Source organism: Chelonoidis abingdonii, chromosome 6 (genome assembly GCF_003597395.2).
Source record: "Chelonoidis abingdonii isolate Lonesome George chromosome 6, CheloAbing_2.0, whole genome shotgun sequence".
Taxonomy (NCBI): Eukaryota; Metazoa; Chordata; order Testudines; family Testudinidae; genus Chelonoidis; species Chelonoidis abingdonii.
Window position 1 is genome coordinate 94,011,742 of NC_133774.1, and position 15,232 is coordinate 94,026,973.

A 15,232-nucleotide genomic window follows, 5' to 3' on the forward strand; every position below is an offset into this window, starting at 1 on the left:
TTTCATTTGCTGAAATTTGAGAGCTGTTTTGGTTTCCCTTCTCTTCATTTGGCACAGACAGGATATACTCCAGGTAGGTTAAGGTGCAAAAATGCAAACCAAGATACATTTATGATTCTGACAGCAAAATACTAAGGAGAATTATGATCTTGCTCATCTCTGGCATTTGAAGGTACAGAGCAGTAGTTTCCAAGGTGAGGTGCTCTGAGGCATTCTGCCTCTGAAGGTCAGATGGAGGCAGCATGCTTCACGGAGCATTAAGGGGAGCAGTGTGGGAGCATGCTGTATAGTGCTTTTTACACCTGATGGGGAAATGTACAGTGTATGCTTCTCCACAGGACCAGCTTCCCCACTATTGAACCTACACACGACAAGTCAAAATTGAATAATAATGTCAGGCAGAACTCCCTCAGTCTGTTTATCTGAATAAGGAGGGAACATCAATGCACATGTATCACGTTTTTCCAGACACAAAGAGCAAACGTGCTTCCAGCTTGAATTGCTTTTATTTTATGATTATGGAAAACAAACGAATAAGAAGGAACAAAAATAAAGTCTCCATGTGAGAGCACAATGGACTAGTTTCTCTGCACTGGTCTGGTAGCACAAAAAGAATGGAGACAGCCCATAACTTCCAGTTTAGTATACTCCTGACACGAGGGGAGTCCCCAGTGAGTATGGGGCCAACTCCTATGCCTCTCTCTCTCTACAGCCCCTAGTACAGCAGATGTAACAAAGCACGGAGAAGGAATGGCTGAAGCATGATATACTTTGGCTATCCTCCACTGGTGCATGGTCCCTTATGGACCATTGCTAGCTGATGCAAGTTAGAGTAGTCCCCAGGCTTCTCTACTCTGCACATGAGGCCTGGCAGGGAGTCATAACTAGAGCCCCGCAAATCTGCAGAGATTCACTTCATATCTGTTCACCATTTCTGCGCATCTCAGATCAGATGTGGATGCAAATTCTGTATCCACACAGGGCTCTCGCCATAACTGACTCTCTGACATCTCAACTGATTTGCTAAACTCAGCAAAAAATCTGGGTCAGTGTGTTTCTCCTCTGCAGCAGGCTACATCTGAACTGAACAGAAAATGGCAGATGCTCCCAGCAAACAACAGGCACCTGGACATTTAAAAGTGTAATACACGGAAACCAAATATGACTCTTAAGTTTGTTCTTTCCCCATCAACCAGTGATTATTCATAAAATCAATACTACTGTTGAATCTGTAAGTCAGCTCCTGCCACGCATCAGGGACCTAATTTTCTATTGCTCTGCATCTTGTGTAGTCATTTAAACCAGGGCAAAATGAGTGCAAAGTGGGTGTAAATGCTATCATTCTGATTAAGTAGTGTTGTACACCCACTTTGCCTTGGTGTAAATAACTGTACAAGATGCGGGCAATTGGAAACCAGATTCCAAGTATCCAAATCCAGACCTAGTAGAGGAAGAGGAAGATGTTGACTTTGCTGTTGTGACAATTTTTATATAACTGGGCCAAAATATTTTGGGAAACTCCAAACCCAAGTATTTTGTGGGGAATGGAGATATGACAGAAGTTGGGTTCACTGACTTGTGTGTATCTCTGTTTCTTTAACCCTACAAGGTACTTCTAAGCAGTGGCTCCTTTTCCAAAAGAAAAGGCCCACAAAAGCCGCCACTCTAGGGATAAATTACACCAAGTTCTGTCAGGTTTTGGCTCACAGTGCGGAGACATAGCTTCTTTCCAAAATGGCACTCCAGGAGATAATGTAAAAACATGGTGGTCCCCTGTACTCAGTTATTCAGAGGTGACTCGGGCATTCCTTTGATGGGATGTAGAAATTCCATCCAGTGATTGGCATGGAGAGGATTAACTTTCTGTTCCTGAGGAGGGTTAAAACTGCACCCTGGCTAGTAAACACATTCAGCACAGAAATCTGTACTTAAGTCAATTTTCAGTTTTGCTTTGCAATTCCCCATTAAGTAAACTAGCGCTGGAACAAAACATTAAGTAGATACAGCATTGTAGTCTACATTTTTAGTTGTCTCCCCTAAGAAAAGTAAAACAGCATTAATATTACATGCCTTCTACAAACAAGAAATAACTATAAAGAAATCAATGTAACAAACCGTACATTAAACTGTTGGTTGTATGACATAATGTTGATCCAGGGGTAGTTTTGGGTCTGTTGCTTGAAGTGCACTTCAGACTCTTGTTAGCGTTGTAAAATGAAACTTCTTCAATCTATTTCTTTGCTGTTGGTGCTCTAGGTAATTTCCAGTTTATGGGTTATAAAGTTTGGGCCATGAAAAATAGATATGTAGAAATTTCTGAATACAAAAGATTATTGTCCAGGCATCGGCATGTACAGAGTCCCATGAGACATGACTGAAGCTTTGTATCCTGACTGTATTCCTGAAGTTAAATCAGCTAGTAAGGGGATTGTTGAACACAAAATATTTGGTGCACGCAGTGCTCTCAGGTGAACAATATGCCCAAGCATACAGCGTATGGGATACACTCCAATAATCCCTTAATAGTTGTTAACCACATTGAATAACAGTATGGTTCTCTGTAACTCTAAGATGTAACATGGCAAAAGGCACAGGGAGCCTTTAAGCAGTATAGTATAGACAAAACCAAACATTTGCTTTGTTTGTTCCAGACCTAAAGTGCTGTGATTTCTCTATGCAGTCTTCAAAAAGGGATCTAAAAAGTGCAAACTGCAGGCATGGCAGATGAAGAGTTTTCATGGACACACATCTGTGCAGTCTCTTGAATCTGTGACATTCGTCATAATTAAGTCCTGGGTTTCAGGGTTCAAGTGTCCTTTAAAAAAACAGAGCAGGAAAATTTAATTTAAAAACACTTCTGTTTAAAAGCACTAAATATTGAGAGCCTAATTCTCATTTATACTCAAGCTCCTTTGCATCATATTGGCGGTGCAAACAGGACTTAAAGTGGGCATAAATTACAGTTACACCCATTTTAAGATTGCTTTATACTGACAAAGTGGCATAAGGGGCTTCAGTATTAATGAGAGTCAGGCCTTTAATATTACTATTAATAATTATGGGTCAGATTAAGAACAGTTTATTCAACTGGTGAGCATTTACTTTCATAAGTAGTCCCACTATCTGGGCTTATCTACTGTAAAGTTACTTATTGCCAGAGATGCGTGTGTTTGCACAAGCACATCAGGGATGAGGAGAAGTGTGCTAACAAGACTGAGACGATTTGTCTGATATCTATCATGACCATTGTCAGAGTAATTGTAATGACAGAATCCCTCATCCATCCTACATGGCTTGCATAAAGAAAGCCACTAATGTCTGTGCAGTGCCATTCATACCAATGATGCAGCACAAGTAACAATGATTTAATTGAACTGCAGATACAGAAGCCTACATATTGAGAACAATATGTGAAATGAGTAATCTGCAATCTTTATTTCAGACTTTATGTGGTTAGAAAATAGTGTAATATATTTTTAATAATTGATTATGACCAACAGTGGAAGATTTGCAAAATTATCTGTTATTCCTTTTACATATAGAGATGGGCAAATAATTATATTTTCTGTGATTTTTAAAAAAAAATTTAGATGAATCTGCTTTCTTTATGTTCACACTCATTTTGTTTAGCAACAGGTTTACCAGCAGGAATGTTTGACCAAGCCCCAATTCAGCAAAACGTGTGAGCATATGCTTAACTTTAATAGTACCATTGACTTCAAAGGATCTATTCTTAGGTTTACAGTAAGCACATGAGTAAGTGCTTTGCTGAACTGCAGCCCAAAGCAATGAATTTTAGTGAATATTTTGCAGAATATTAGCAAAATATAGATTTTGAATGCACATCCAACCAAGAAACAGAAATAGATCCTTGTGACCAATCAAAACACTTCAAAATTTGAATCTAGAACACTGGCAATAAGTTGCTTGTGAACAAGCTATGGACCAAGAACAATGAATACAGTCATTTGTGGAGAGAAAAGGAGACAAAGGTCATCTAGATTATTCATAATGATTGAACTCTGTTTCCAAATCTAATATCTAAGAGCTGCATCCTCAATTTCTTATTCAGACAAAACTCCCGCTGACCATCATATATATGAGCTGAATAACAACAAATCTACAGCCTGTTAAAATGATGTCCAATAGGATTACTCACGTGAATATCATGTGTAAAAGTATACACACTAGTGGGGCCTAAATAATTAGGTCAATGTTCTAAATCTGCATTACTGACATAGCTTAAGTTGTACTGTTTAGAATTTCTTATACAAAAAATTCTTGTTCCTCAAACTGAGGGACTGTAGGTCATTTCCAAAGCATTACAGTAAACATCTGTGGCTTTCAGACTTCATATACAGACACAGCATAGAATAAAGGTTCTTTCCAGTGTTTCTTAAAAGTGCATGGTGCTGAGAAATATAATTGGCTGTCATATGATTTCCTGCATACTGAATAGACATTTTCAGTCATTAGAAAGAGGAAGTAAAACAAAACCCAAAAAAGGCAATGAGTATCCCAATGATCTGTTATCTTCCCTTTCAAATTCTTCATTTTAATGTGTTTCATTATAATCTCTAACATATGACTTGATGTGTAAGCAGGGGCTAGGGCTTATGGTGAAAAGAATTCTACTGCTGTAAGTAATCAAATCCATGAGAAGCCACGCTATGTGCTCAAACAATATGCATTAGGGTTAGGTTTGGACATGCATTGAAGCTCTGCTCCAGAGTTTATCTTGCTTGATGGTTTTAGTTTAGTTGGGATCAAATTTTGCTCTCATGTGTGCCTACAGTAATTCCACTAAAATTTTACATCAGTCTGTGAGAGTAAATAATTTAACTTTTGATTATTAATGTTTATTTTTAAAATGCTTAGTTGGGACATCATGAAAGTGTCTCTTTTTGGACGTAGTACATATTAACTTTAGCAGACTGGAAAGCCAGAGGTATCCTGCAGCACATATCATTCAAGATTCAGTGAGTCATTTCCATGAAAAACCCAATCTCCATCAATCCAATTCCTAATCTACACTTCTCCCCTGAAAGCTCAAAGTCATCTTGTCACCAGGCCACCTTCTAACTTGGTTTTTATTAGTTAGAAGAGAGAATTTATTTCAATTTAATCCCATTATTTGAAAAGAAGTAACACTAGCTGGCTTGTAAACTGCAATTTGTAGTTTCTCCAGAGACCACTCCCAATACTGATACAAAACCTCACCTGCACCAGAGCTTTGCTCCGCATATTTCATTGATCCCTGGGGCTTTGGTGGTCTTGCGGGCTTTGGCCCGTGGAGTAACTTAAAACAGTTTTGGGACTGCTCTAAATTATGTCCCGCTTCAATGACTCCCAAGGGGCCATTCTGGCAACTAGAGATTGCCAGGACACAGCAACATTGTGGCCACAATCCCTCCTACTGCCAACAACCAGGGCTTTGGAGTGGAGCCCGGAGCTGGAGCGTGGAGCAGCTCCGGAACAGTGGAGCTGCAGGGTTTTGTCTGGAGCTGGAGCGGAGCCGGAGCACAGCTCCAAAGCCCTGCCAACAACCCTGGCACATAACCTGTGCTTGTTTACGGAGAGGTTGGTGGAATAGAATCTGCTCCCTATGCCAGGGGAATTTCCCTTTGGCCAAGGAGACTGGCTTTAAGGGCATTTGTGGTGCAAAGCAGGCTTATCAGGGGCTAGAATCTGGCCCATTATTTCAACTGTGTCCTATGGAGTCTAGTTGCTGGCAGTTCTCCAAACTGATTTTGTCCTGGGTCTATCTTCAGCATATTATTGATAAACAGCTTTATATAGATTTTTATCTACAGTATCTCAGGTTGAAGTATATAAATATTGTTATCCCTCTTTGACCTAAATGGCTAGTCAAAATTCTGGTCTCTGGGGATCTCCAGTTGGAAGTAGAAATTTATGGTGGAGTCTTATTTTCTTTCATTCAATTTTGTTTATTTACAAGAAATGCACAATGTCCTGCTTCTCTGAATGCAGAAAGAACCAAAACAACAGGATAGCTTCTTTGCTTATAGTCTCAAGCTTCTTTAGCTAGCACCAGATCCAAAACCTCTGTCTCTAGCTTCTTCTAGGATCACACATCATGTTTACAGACTCCTGGTTGGGTTTCTTGCTGCCTCTGAATCCATCTCTCATTTTCTTATCTGTCCCACCCCCAGTAGCATTTTCGATACCGACAGACACTCTCATGGACTCTCTCACACCCATGACTGGTCAGAACAATACTCAATGAAACCTTCCGCCCACATAGTGCTAATTTCTGGGCAGACTCTACTAGGCCTTGTTTTAGGTGAGGCCCCTGGTTGGTCCCTTCCATGTATCTTAAATGAATGGCATATTCACACATCAGTTTTAGAAAGGTTTAATCTCTACCCATAACAAGGTTTAACCCAGATGATAACAGTACAAAATAGAACCAAATGTAGAAAATTCTTAGGTGGGAGTAGTCAGATCTATGCTGTCATTTTGTTTATTGCTTGATTTGTCTTGTTTTTACAAAATGAAAGTTCAGTTGTAATACAGTTTGTGGAAGTTCAGATACATTTGGAAATTACCTATTCTTTGTGCAAATTTCTGTACGACAAGGAAAGACCCATTTGATTATCAAGTCCATCCTCAATAAGGACAGGATATAGTCCCCAGGAAAGGACATCTTAATTGATATATTGATAAAAACAGATGCTATACTAGATTTGAGCCAAAGGCCAAGGAGAAGCGAGTTACATGCAGTACTTACTACTACAGAAAACTCTACATTCACCAAAACAAAGTTAGTTTATCATCTGGTACGGTACCAGATTATGGCTAGGAGAAACACAATGTGCTGACATGGACCCAGAACCAGACTAGCAGCCAAGGCAATACCTTAGAGAGAGGAAGTGACCTGTTCTTTATTATTTACAAATTTCTGTGTTATCTGGAAAGTCATAAGATTACATGTAGAATCTGGAGAACATTCCTACTAGGCTGTAGCAATGTTAAGGAAAGTCAAATTTTGACTCTAAAGTACGTAGTGGTTCTTTAGGGTTCTCATTTGATTGATTCTTTATATATTGACAATGCCCTTATTAAAAAGAAAAAGTCATAAGCAGGAAGTTTAAAATTCCATGACTTACTGTTGTCTTCTTTCTGTAACTGGGGACATTTTCTCTTTTTGTCTGTTAAAGCAAGTGTGAACAAATCTGATTTAGATAATTTTATTTTAAAAGTTTCTACTTTAAAAAAATAACAATATAATTCAAGAGATTTTTAAATATCCAAAACATCTGTGTTCTTATATTTGGCATGAGACTGTAACACATTTCTCCACAGTTCTTCTGTCCGATAACTATATGGCCAAATCCTACAGCCCTTAATTGCAGGATTAGGCCCATAATCCTGTTTCCATTCAAGTTCTGTATTAAGGTAATCAAAATTCATGTATAGTTTCCTGGAGAAGTGATTTATTACCAAGACCAGAGTTGCATAATAGGCCATTATCCATTATTACTTTCCCACTATTGTTTTCTTTCAGATAGTAAAACATTAAGAAAAAAAGCAAAATAAATAGAGCAAGTAAACCCAGCTAATAATAGCAGCAAAGAATCCTGTGGCACCTTATAGACTAACAGATGTTTAGGAGCATGAGCTTTCATGGGTGAATACCCACTTCGTCGGATGCATGTTCGTCGGAAGTGGGTATTCACCCACGAAAGCTCATGCTCCTAAACGTCTGTTAAGTCTATAAGGTGCCACAGGATTCTTTGCTGCTTTTACAGATCCAGACTAACATGGCTACCCCTCTGATACTTGACACCAGCTAATAATAGTTCGGTAAAGAGTATGGCACATACACCATCGTGTTAGCTATTTAATCTGAACAAAAATCATACATAAAATTCCTGTGTCGCATGGTGAAGGAAGTAAAGCCTAACTCAATGAAACAATCAGTCATTTTTAGATCAGAGTTCCTCTGGAAAACAAAAGAATCAAATGTCAAGTGAGTGTGGGTAGAAATCATATAGTTGTTCTGAAAGGCCTGAAGAGCAAATTAGGAGACAGGACCACTAAATAAAGTCAAAATGTACCTTTTTTGGCATGGAGTTTTGTGAGTGATTTTCTCTTTAGGAAGATAGTTAATGCAGATATGAGAACAACCGCTATTACACAGGTTGGGATGATAAATAAATTCAGAGATTTTTTTCCAACAACTGCTGTTTGTCGAGCTACAAAAGAAAAAGAAAAAAAAGAAAAAAAAAGAAATATAGTTTATAAAGTGATTGGACCTTACTCTCATTTGCACTACAGCCTCTTTACACCACCATGGCAGAGCAAAGAGTCCCTGAAGTGGGTGGGTATAAGTTTTCACACTTACAGTAAGACTCCTTTAAGCCGCCAGAGTGGTATAAAGGGCTCTTACTGCAAATGAGCATTAGGCCCATTGTACTCATGATGTCTCAGTGAATACTATTATAAATCATCTGTGCACTGATTGAAGACTAGTTGGATAGAATTCTAAAAATGGAAGACCATGGAGACTGGAAATATACACTGAGAGTATCTTTGTAATGACAGTTAAACAAGGGCAGCTATTCTAGAATTTAGGGGAGGAAATGCAAATATGTGACAGGGGAAGGTTGTGTATATTAACAGCAAAACTAGTCTGGGTTCAGAAAAAACTAGTAAAATGCCAGGTTTCCAAAAGCAAATACGTCTGATTTGTTTTATCTCCAAAAAATCAATTCTATACTACTTACTAGGAAGGAATTTTAGAGATTAATATAATACTATATATCCTAAAATCAAAGCACATAAATGGCTTCTACAAACTCTCTCTGTCTGTCTGTCTGTCTCTCTCTCACACACACATACACACACACACACACACATTGTGGCAACCCCTATGTAAAAGTTCAAAATGAGATACGAACCTAAAGTGAAAATGTAGGAAGTTTCTTCATTCAGTTCTTTAGACCAGAATATGCAGCTGTAGTTTTCACTAGCATTTGGTTTGAATATCAGCATGCTGGTTACATTATATAGTCCATCTGTGGTCAATGTGTAGGTGGTGTTTACAGATCCGTTGACTTTAAGATTCTTCTCATTTTGCCAGAACACTTTAGCTAGAGGAAACCCTTCTGACTGGCAAGTTAAAACCAACTCCTCTTCTGCAGGTTCACTCATTATTTGTACATTTATTCTCGTGTAGGATGCTGTATAAGAACAAGTTTAGTGAAATTGTTTTTAAATATGTATTAATTTTTCCACTATTCCTTCCTCTTTCTCCCTCTTTCTTTCACTGTACTTATCTACAACTGTATCTGATGTACTACAATTTGAAATGATGGCCATTCTGCAGAAGTATATAGTATGCATTGCTCAGTCCTCCTCAGGCCTACCATGTCTATTCTTTCTTCAGTCTACTTCTTGCAGAGCCACACTAGATCACGTGCATGTAATTCATGGATCTAGAGAAAGCTAGTGCCTAGCACAATGGAGCTCCATTCACTGATGGGGCCTGCAGGCTTTACTGGAATAAATACAACAGTAGTAATATAATAAAGAACAATTCGGGCCACCTGAGGGAAAAATAGGTGTTTGGAATGTTTGTGTAACACCAGCTTTCAGCTGTGGTATTATCATTGTATGACTAGATGCTTGCAAACACAAGCCAAAGGAACACAGCTGATCCTTTAAAACTGGGATCTCCTTTCTTTGCCTTTCAAAAAACCCTTCCTCTAAATGATTGCACAGGAGAGGTTTCAACCCAGAATCTAATTGACATGCTATGAGCAGCAAAAAAGGCCATGAGCCAAATTCTGTCCTCAGTTACATCAATGTAAATTATGTTTAATATTGTTAGGCTCTTACAAATAACAGGTCCCTGGCCTGACAGGTACAAACACTTGGGCAATCCCCACTTTGTCTGTTACAAGATGGTACAATTTAGAGCAGCCCTAAAGCTGCTCCAAGTTGTGCTGGGAACAAAACAGGTTCCAGAATCCAGAAGAAAGGAAAGGTGATATAAAGCCACCTTTACTCCCCCTCTATGAGCTATCCCAAATATTGCTTAGGTATACCTGAGGACTGAGCCCAATGTCTTTGTCAGTGAGCCAGAAAATGTTAGTACTGATCTTGGGAAGTGGAATATTAAATTTGAATTAATATATTATTCATGTCTTATATAGCCACTAACCTTTTACTTCCAAAGTAATGTACTTGTAATCAGCTCCTCTGTAGTCAATGAGACAGCGGTAAGACCCTGCATCCATGAGCTTTATGCTGGTGATTTGAAGCACGGAATATCCCAAATTCAATTTGTCACGTAACAATGTTGCTCTTCCCTTATAGTCTCTGTGCTGGGATTTAAGGTCTTCCTCCCCCTTTTGAAGAGTATAAACCTCTTTTGATTTTTGCTCTTTTAACCCTTTTTGCTCCCAACTGACACTTAAGTCTTTAAGATTTAACTGGCCATTCACTGGAAACCTGCATTCCATGGTCACGTTGCTCCCATATTCTGCAATGTACCGTAGCTGAGGAACTTCAACTGTGAAAAAAGCTAAGATAGACAAAACCATATGATACCCACTGAGCAAATGTTATGACTTTTCCTTTAATTGGATCATTGGGTCAAAATGTGTCAAAAATTCAAACATTCACAATTATTGGTTAGACTATAACTTTGCAGCCTTTTCTTTGTTATTGTTCTAATTTTTTCCCCATGAATAACTCTGAGTAAATAGCAAATCCACCTTGATTCCATACTGATTTCAGAGTCCAAAATACGAAGACAGAAGATACAAGCTGAGGTTCTCTGCACCTCAGAAATAACCCATGATTGTCTTTGGATGGATATTTGTACAAGGGGCACTTGTCTAAAATTATTAGGGTACCTTGTGTACCCTGAAGTTTCTCTAAAAGGAACAATCTTTTGTGGACATGCTAAGCCAATTTGTTTTGTCCTTTAGACCAGTGTAAATCCAGTGTGAATCCTTTGAAATCAATAGCTTTACTCTGGATACACACATTGCAAAGGTCAGCAAAATTTGTCCATTGTAAGTACACATTCTTGGAGGAATTTATAGGCATTTAGAGGCATCACACAATGCAACCTTCAATCAACACTGCAGTTCTGATTCTGCCACACTTATTCACGTGGAGTAGCACCTTACTCCATGAATAGTTCCAATGAATCTTGTCAGTGGGACTTCTTGCAGAGCAAAGTACAAGCTCATGTGAGAAAGGATGGCAAAACAATTCCTTTAGTTAGCTGCCAAGAGTAAATTTCATGACATCTGAGACATGCAGTCACATGATCCTGAAATATTTATTGCTGTATACTATTTACACCTTAAAACTTTATTTGATGCATAATGTTATTTCCACTATAAAATTCAATGTATATTATGTTTTATTTTATTTGTAACATCACCTGTACAATACCAGTAGTAGATTTAATGCAGTAGTGCTAGCAATCATTGATAGTGACAATCAAGAGAAATCCAGATAGCTACTCATGCATCCTCAACTTTGTGTCATTAATTAATGAAATATCAGTAGGAAAAACTTCATTTTTTTTAGCAGTATGATTGTTTCTTCACTTGTTAGTAATTGTCATCATGGAAGAATGATATAAAAGAGTTTCAAGCTATTCCTTTTTATCTATGTATCAGAGCTGTAGCTGTGTTAGTCTGGATCTGTAAAAGCAGCAAAGAGTCCTGTGGCACTTATAGACTAACAAACGTATTGGAGCATGAATACCCACTTCGTCGGATGCATGATGCGTTTCAGTTCATCTGCAAATTTGACAGGGCCTTGTCCTCCCTGATAGAACTAACCTCGTTATCTCTAGCCTCCTTCTTGCTTGCATATATATACCTGCCCCTGGAAATTTCCGGTACATGCATCCGACGAAGTGAGTAGTCACCCACGAAAGCTCATGCTCCAATACATCTGTTAGTCTATAAGGTGCCACAGGACTCTTTGCTACTTTTTATCTATATCATTTATGATCTCATATTTACACAGAAAGTATGATTTCAACTGCACCTTGTGGTGAAAGTGAAATAATAAGTAAGAGTGAAAGAATATCTTTGTGCTGTAAATTCCATTTGCATTTGGATGTCTAGAAAAAGGTAAAGTGAAGGTTTTATTCTTAGCAGTATTTAATAGATATTTTGGACTGTATTCTCCAGTTTGCTAAGACCACTTTGAACTGCTTATGTGGTACAAAATGGCCTTTAATGTCTAGAGATAGCCAGTGAAGAATTCCTTTTGCATAATGGAACTCTCTATCTGCAGAAGGCTGATAGAGGAAATTCCACTACCTCCTATAGCGGTTATCCATCTCCAGCTATGTGTGTGGTGGGTCATTCTGAGGAATAGATGTGGGAGGATGTGGGGGAAGAAGGAAGGAGAAGTGGTGGCACAGAGTTCCACACTGCTTGATCCTCTATTGATCCTGGTAGTTGGTGGCTTTTCAACATGGCTGAGAAAGGCATAAAAAGATACAATGACTGGAAGTTGACATAAGACAAATTCAGCCATGAAATAAGATACAATTTCCTAGCTGAGAGGGTAAACGAATTTTGGAACAGCTTTCCTGAGGAGGTGGTGGACTCCCATTGCTGGGAGTCTGTAAGATGAGATCTGGTTAAAAGATATGCTTTAATCCAGCTTCTGGGAGAAATTCTATGGCCTTTGTGTGGGGAGGTCAGGCTGGATCATCATAATGGTCCCTTCTGGCCTTGGAACCTGTGAATCTATGTATCCCCCATTCATCACTTTCCTTCATCTGCAATGGGAAGAACAGCATTACCTCCACATGTTCATAACGCAGCTGTGCATTAAGATAATGACTATAAGATAATCTCATGCTTCAGAAGATTCAGCAGGTCTCCTGAAGGAGCAGGGAAGGAATGTTTTTTTCCTGATGTACAATTCGGTAGATGTATTCTGGGCTTGTGTTTGTTTTCTCTTTCCACCTTCCTCTGAAGCATCAGATATTGGCTACAGTGAAGATGGGACATCAGATGAGGAGGACCAGTGTTGTCAGGGATACAGAGAATCCTCTTTCTAGATGCCTGGCTGGTGAGTCTTGCTCACATGCTCTGGGTCCAACTGATCATAGGCGCCAACTTCTGCTCATGCTGGTGGGTGCTCGACCCCCACTCTGCCCCTGGCCCTGCACCAACTCCACCCCTGCCCCCCCGAACCAGCCCCGCCCCCATTCCAACTCCTTCCCCAAATCCCCACCTTGGCCCCGCTTCTTCCCTGACTCTTCCCCTGAAAGCGCCATGTTACCACTCCTCCCCCCTCTCTCCTGGAGCTTGCTAAGCCTCCAAACAACTGTTTGGTGGCGGCAAGCACTAGGAGGTAGGTGGAGGAACAGGGATGTGGTGTGCTCAGGGGAGGAGGCAGAGGTGAGGTGGGGCATGGGGGGCAGGGAGGGGAGCTTGGCTGCCCGTGGATGCAGAGCACCCACTAATTTTTCCCTGTGGGTGCTCCAGCCCCAGAGCACCCATGGAGTCTGCGCCTGTGCAACTGATCACTAGGTTTGGGGTTGGGAAGGAATTTCTCTCAGGTCAGGTTGGCTGGGACCTGGGTTTTTTTCACCTTCCTCTATAGCATGTAGTGTGATATCTGGACATCTCTCACCCATTCCGTTTCTTGCCATTGCAGGAACCTCAAGTACTGGTAGCACCTTAGTCACTCTGGTTTGCTGCCTGCCGCCCCCCCCCCCAAAAAAAAAGCCTCTTGGACTGCCGCCCAAACTGCCAAAGCGAAAAAAAAAACTCCCAGACTGTGCAACCCCAAGAATGGACGGAATGCCGCCCCTCAGCATGTGCTGCCCCAGGCACGTGCTTCCTCCGCTGGTGCCTGGAGCCAGCCCTGGCTGCCTGTGGCACATAGTTTAGTCTCCTGAGAACTGAATGTCTTTGGTCTCATGAAAGTCCTGGGGCTTAACATAGGGGCATCTGGATGAAATTTAATGGTCTGTGATATACAGGAGGTCAGACTATGTGCTCTGATTATCCCTTCTGCCCTTAAACTGTATGAAATGATTAAACCATCCTGAACTGTCAGTGGCACCCATTAGAGCAGTAAAATGGCATCCCCCACACACTCAGGATTGCTACGACCCCATCTGCTGATGGAGCGACCCCACTTAAAGCCACGACCTACACTTTGGGAACCGCTGCTCTACGGGCTGCTACAGCAACCAAGAGTACACAGGGTTCTATAGTGCTTCATCCACACTCACACCCATAATTATGCCCAGAGAGCAGGAGTGGCTCCAGGCACCAGCAAAGCAAGCAGGTGCTTGGGGCAGTCCATTTGTAGGGGCCGCAGCCAGCAGGGATCCAGCCTGGGAGCTGAGAACCAGCAGGGGGCCCTGGGAACTGTAGTTCCTTGGTTAGCTCCCTGCTTATAGAGCCAGCCCTGGAGCAGGGAAAGAACTACATTTCCCAGCATTCCCTTGGCCACTGTCAACAGGAAAGGGAGGGGGGGAGTATGGTAACTGAAACCTCATGCTGCAGCTTGCTGTGAATGGAGAGCTCACTGCTAGAGTGGGGTGGCACTATGAATAGGGAACAAGTGTGTCCAGGGAGTAGAAGGCTTTGGCCCAGATATCCCCTTCAGAAGACATCCCCAGACTGGATTAGGGATACTGGTGTGACCTCACCTTGCAGTCCCCAAAGAAAGAATTGGGTGGACTAAATGGGCAGTGCTGCTCTCGATCTGAAGCCTAGCAAGGGAGGTATGTGGATCCCACTAGAATTTAAAATGAAAAGTAAGGGAGGGGAGGCTCTACTGGACCTGGGTAGCTTTAGTTACAGTACCAGGCACGTAGGAGGATTTCCACTTCTGAGTCATGGAAGCAGAAATTGACTTTTCCTTTCCAGATTTAGCTAATATTCAGAAAGGGAATCTAGCACCTGCCTTCCAGATTTGAACACCAAACACTCTCTCAAAAATTCAGGAGTGCTCAAGGTCTCAATTTGGGCAGCGTACTTTTCATTCTCTCCAAATCAATAAGTTACTGACCATTGTAGATTTGCTGTAAGAAAAAGTAGGGATAAAATTGAGCAAGAAAGCTACCCAGTGGCTTTAAGGCTGGAACTGCTATTTTTCAACAGGCACAATTGCCCCTTTTTTTTTTAAGTTTTATTGTTAAAAGGAAGACAGTGATATTGCATTGGCAATATCCCCATAGAACAAGAGAGTGGAACAAAAA

General features: G+C 40.6%; 1 protein-coding gene across 1 annotated transcript in view; it reads right to left on the bottom strand.

The window, feature by feature from the left end:
• Positions 1-562: 562 nt before the first annotated feature.
• LOC116823451 (programmed cell death 1 ligand 2-like) overlaps positions 563-15,232 on the bottom strand; it is a 33,795-nt gene continuing 19,125 nt past the window's right edge. Inside the window, exons 3-7 of the mRNA XM_032778007.2 lie at positions 10,190-10,552; positions 8,925-9,206; positions 8,082-8,219; positions 7,131-7,172; positions 563-2,815 (exon numbers count right to left, since the gene is read on the bottom strand). Coding sequence (XP_032633898.1) covers positions 2,736-2,815; positions 7,131-7,172; positions 8,082-8,219; positions 8,925-9,206; positions 10,190-10,552 — 905 coding nt within the window. The 3' untranslated portion in view covers positions 563-2,735. The remainder of the gene's footprint in view (positions 2,816-7,130; positions 7,173-8,081; positions 8,220-8,924; positions 9,207-10,189; positions 10,553-15,232) is intronic.